The 5,234-nt window shown below is 34.4% G+C and overlaps 1 protein-coding gene across 1 annotated transcript; it reads left to right on the top strand.

Moving 5' to 3' along the window:
* Positions 1-2,263: 2,263 nt before the first annotated feature.
* Positions 2,264-4,601, top strand: LOC104241446 (bidirectional sugar transporter N3-like). Its single transcript, XM_009796393.2, has 6 exons — positions 2,264-2,476; positions 3,165-3,201; positions 3,289-3,499; positions 3,618-3,779; positions 3,883-4,002; positions 4,087-4,601. Exons 1-6 carry the CDS (start codon positions 2,431-2,433, stop codon positions 4,396-4,398), a joined length of 888 nt encoding a protein of 295 aa, XP_009794695.1. The 5' UTR covers positions 2,264-2,430; the 3' UTR covers positions 4,399-4,601.
* The last annotated feature ends 633 nt before the right edge of the window (positions 4,602-5,234 follow it).

Here is a 5,234-nt window from a genome sequence, read left to right as displayed (position 1 = left end):
CTTGTGTGGTATTGAAGTATAAAACATCAATTTGTGAATTAATAAAAATTATTTGACTAATAAAAAATCACAATAAAAACTATCAACTACCAAGAATGAGGGTGAATCAAGGATAAAAAGATCTAGGGTTTATGATTTCCCCAATTGCCGGATTAATTCATGACAAGTTAGCTAGAATCTCGCCGCAACACTTTCTAACAATGATGAGTTCTTATTTATCTCAATTATCTCTCGATAAATTATGAAAATTTACTAGAAGTATTCTCTCGAACTACTGTAGCTGACAATTCGTACAACTCGTAAATACCGCGCCAAAACTTTGTTATCTCTAATTTCGCTTTTAAATTCAAGTAATTAATCTCTTAACTTACTCGAAAGTGGCTTTGTTCAACAACAAACTAATAAAGTGTTCTCTCTCAAGAAATACAAGATAACTAGATGCGATTAATCAAGGGCCCTTCAATTAACCGCAAGAAACACATAATTGAACAACTAAAGAGTAAAAATGGCTCAGTTATATCAAACACAATCAAGACTTTATCTAACAGTTGGTTCCATCAACCCTAGATGACAGGTTTAGCTACTCATAACTGTGTAAATAATCATAGTAATATCTAGAAGCATTAAACTACAAACTAAAGAAAAGCACAGAGAAAAACTCGAGTGATTTGTGCTTCCAAAGTGTTATAGGATAGAGGCCGAAATCTACATGTCCAAAACTAGTGAGGAATTAAAATTTGCTCGGATGGCATCGTCAGCGCAAGGCGCTGTCTGGGGCACCAATATTTTTGCGCGAGGCACTATCTATGACGCCATTGTTTTTGTGCGAGGCACTGTCTGGGACACCAATGACAATGCCTTGGACAATGCCTTGCATTGTTTATAGCCATGACTGTTCGTTGCTTTGCACGTCTTCTTTGATTGCTCCATTTTGTCGCTCTGAGGTGCTATTTTGTATAACTTCTATCCAATTCATGTCGAAGCATTCCTACTCATGAAATAAGCTCTATTAAGCACAATTGTCGCTCAAATTAACATCCACAAAATAAGGAAGTGGGGTATATAACGTCAAGATATATGGAATTATCGCATGACATTAGAGAGGTAAGATATTATTTTCGTCTTCTCCATGCCTTTTGTGTTTTGTTACTAGTAACAAACAGGGTTAAAAATAGTGGGCACACTATGAGAGGTAACTCAGAAATGAAGATATCAGGGATAAGGTAGGATGGCCGATGTGGTGGAGAAGATGCGGGAAGCGAGACTGTGATGGTTCAGCCATGTGAAGAGGAGATGTACGGATGCTCCAGTGAGGAGGTGCGATAGGTTGTCATTGGTGGGTCCAAGAAGAGGTAGAGGTAAACAGAAAAAATATTGGGGAAAGATGATTAGGCCGGATATTGCACATCTTCAGCTTATTGAGGGCATGACTTTTGACAAGAGGGTGTAGATGTCATGAATTAGGGTAGAAAGTTCGTGGGTAGTTTAATATTTTTCTCCTAGCCCATAACTGTAATTTATTATTATTTTCATACTTTTTTATTCTTATAGTTTGTCTATTAATTACTACCTGATGTTACTTATGCTTCGATTCTATTACTATCTTGCTATTGTTACTATTTCTTTTTCCTTAACTTCTTCTCTACTTCATTTTTCTTATCTAAATTACTGTATTTATGCTTTCTTTTAGCCAATGGTCAATCAGAAACAACTTCTCTATATGCACAAGGTAGATGTAAGGATTGCGTACATACTACCCTCCTCAGACCCACCTTATGGAATTACACCGGGTATATTATTGTTGTACCATACAGGTTCGGATCATTGGCCTAAACCCCACCATAATGGTGAGATTATGTTAAAACATTATCCTAAAATTCGTCAGCCATTGCAGCAAATTGATCTTCTCAATAGCTGCACCAGGCTGCATTTCCCTAACTCTATTATTGATGTAAATCCAAGGCTTTAATTGGCCCCTCCATCATTTCTGGACTGATTTTTGTTTGCTGATTTGGGGTTCATTTCGTACAGAAAATAAAAGAGAATCAAACACCTTTAAAAAATTAAAGCATGATGAGTTGTAACTTGTAGTTCTTAGTGCTCCTAAGGATTGGGGGATGACATAATAAAAGAAGTGTTCTGGGACCCTTGAATTTTGATGATATTGCCATTATTGCACCCTCACTCCTCTGAGTGCTTTTTTGCACTTTTAATTTATATATTTTTCAAATAAAATAAAAGGATCTTTAACTGTTGCATATCTATCTACTTCCCATTCCTTGCTTGTATAAATATGCTAACCTAGCCTTCCTCATTTCACAGCCAAGTACAAATTAAACCTTGCTAGTCTTTTGCAACTCTAGCATCTTGGGTGAAAGACTCAGTGCTAGAAATTTGCAATTCTTGGCTAGAAACTTGCTTAAAAAAGAGATGGCGGGTATTTCTGGTCACTGGGCTTTTGCTTTTGGTGTCCTTGGTAAATAAAGCCTCTTTTCTCCTTCTTGTTTCTTGAGTTGTTAGATATTCCTATTGGAATTCTTAAATATCAAAAGCCTCTTCTTCCTTCTTCTTTTTTCTTTTTTTTTTCAAAAATCATCTTTAACATATTATTATTATTATTATTATTCTTTATGCTAATCATTTCATACTATTCTCTCCGTTTCAATTTATTTAAACTTTCTCAAAGTATGAGGGTCAAATTAACTTATTTTTTTCATTGTATATTCTTTAAATTTTTGAAATAAAATTTATATATTTAGAGATTATGTAAAAAGTACTATAAGTTACAATAATTAATAATTTAAAATATTTAAAAGCTATTTGCAAAAGACATGGTCAAAGAAAATATTGCTATTTGCAAAAGACATGGTCAAAGAAAATATTATTTGACTCTTCAAATATTAATAGGTCCATTCTTTTTTATAACCAAGAAAGTATATATATTACACCTAATTAACTCATCGGCGTAAGTATGAGCAAATTAACTAGTAGTGGATGTGTTGTCAATACATTTTAGTAACATATTCTTAATAATTTACGTAGAATTTGCTTAATAATTCGCATGCGCCTTTCAAGCAAAATCACTTTAGTTTTTTCCTAAAATATGCTTAAAATCTTGCATGTTTTAAACTCATCGTTCATTTTTTTACTTTTACATTTTGCAGGTAACATTGTCTCGTTCATTGTCTTCCTCTCTCCACTGTGAGTTTCCAGTTGCTTATAATTTTGAAAATGTTCAGTTCTCTTGGTTTTTTAATCTGACTAACACTCATATTTTCACACTTGCAGGCCCACGTTTTATAGAATCTACAAGAAGAAATCAACTGAAGGCTATCAATCGATTCCATATGTGGTTGCTCTCTTTAGTTCCATGCTTTGGATATACTATGCATTTCTCAAGACCAACACGACACTTCTCATTACTATAAACTCTTTTGGGGTCTTCATTGAAACTATCTACGTTGGTGTCTACCTTTTCTATGCACCAAAGAAGGCCAGGGTAAGGTTTAACATGATATCACCTGAAGTACTTTTTTTTTACCGAGAATTTCTTTTTCCTTTGTTTCCTTTCCTGTAGCAAGAAAATGTCTTTGATCTTCAAACTTTACTTAATGCAGGTCCAAACTGTGAAGATGCTGCTATTATCAGTAGTGGGTGGCTTTGGTGCTATAGTTCTAGTTACCCAATTTCTATTCAAAGGAGCAGTTCGTGGACAAGTTGTTGGATGGATTTGCCTTGTGTTTTCCTTGTGTGTGTTCGTAGCACCCTTAGGCATTGTGGTGAGCTTTTACATACAAAAATTTCAAAACGTGGTCGTCTTCTCTATTTTTTTTTCCACGCGTGAAGATATATAATGCTCATGATTTTTCTCATTTTATGCAGAGAAAAGTTATTAAAACGAAGAGTGTGGAATACATGCCATTACTCCTATCAGTGTTTCTCACGTTAAGTGCTGTGATGTGGTTCTTCTATGGTCTTCTACTTAAGGACATCAACATAGCTGTAAGTTCTTCAATTGCATGTATCCATGTACGTAAAATTTCTTTGATCTTATCAATGTAAGTCTAATTACGTTATCTTTTGTAGGCTCCAAACGTATTGGGATTCATCTTTGGTATTCTCCAAATAGTGCTCTATGTAATATACAGCAAAAAAGAGAAGGCAATCCTAAAGGAGCAGAAACTTCCGGAGATACAAAAGCCAGCAGTCATTGTGGTGGATGAGAACATGAACAAAAAGAAGCTTCCAGAATTGACACAGGAACAGATTATTGATATTGTGAAGCTTGCCGGTTTACTGGTTTGCTCAGATAAAGTACACGTAGCCTCGTGTCCGCATGATAATACATGTGCAGCTAAAGTAGAAAACATACCCAACCTCCAAACTGTGAAAGCCTAAAATATACTACTATTAATAGTACTTCACTTCTGGAATTGGCAGTGATTTTAGTATAGTTACGCACCAATTCTTGTCATTCCTCTTCTCCTAATATCCTAATGAGTTTGTACACAAGTATTCTTATATAGAGAGAGAGAGAGGCTCCTGGCTATGTTGGTTAGATTCTATGTAATTTATCGTAATAAAAATGAACTTTTATCCAATCATTGCGTTAACGTTCTATTTAGTGTATCGTCTTTATGCAGCACTATCGGCATTCGGCAAACAGCAACAAAATTTTAAATCACATAAATCATATTTTCAGCTAATTTTACATAATTGATCAGCTCGTGTCATCACATTTGTGCAAGCATGCAGTTATCACTGAAATGCAGGATCGTAATACACCTAAAGTGAATTACCCCATCCGTTTATTTTATGTCTTAGTTTGACTATACACGAATTTTATGAAAATACCAAAACTTTTGCGAGATTTGTTCATGGGCAGAAATAAATCATGTTTAAAGTAGCATGCAGAAGTTGACCTGTGACGTAAAATTGTTGACCTTTAGGCTTTTTTTCCATGCTTTAGAGTGAAACGTAAAAGCACTAATATTTAATCCTCTTTGTAACTCATGCCTCTTATCTGAATCATCTATCTAAATATAGTTCCATGTAGAAGCGGGTCTAGAATTAAGGATAAATTCAAATCAATTCTTGTTCGGAATGTTTATTCATTTCATTCAATATTTGTTTTTAGTTCATTCGGGCAATTAATTTGTAGGCATTATTTATTTGCAAATATGAAAATTACAACCTTTTCCATATTCTATTTATGAGATTTCATTGGGTATGTA

Source organism: Nicotiana sylvestris, chromosome 3 (genome assembly GCF_000393655.2).
Source record: "Nicotiana sylvestris chromosome 3, ASM39365v2, whole genome shotgun sequence".
NCBI lineage: Eukaryota > Viridiplantae > Streptophyta > Magnoliopsida > Solanales > Solanaceae > Nicotiana > Nicotiana sylvestris.
This window is presented reverse-complemented; position numbering and strand designations above follow the sequence as displayed.

Coding starts and splice junctions, on each gene's coding strand:
- LOC104241446 (XM_009796393.2), top strand. CDS start 2,431: ATGGCGGGTATTTCTGGTCACTGGGCTTTTGCTTTTGGTGTCCTTG. Junction 2,477..3,164: donor TTTTGCTTTTGGTGTCCTTG/GTAAATAAAGCC, acceptor TACATTTTGCAG/GTAACATTGTCTCGTTCATT. Junction 3,500..3,617: donor ATGCACCAAAGAAGGCCAGG/GTAAGGTTTAAC, acceptor TACTTAATGCAG/GTCCAAACTGTGAAGATGCT.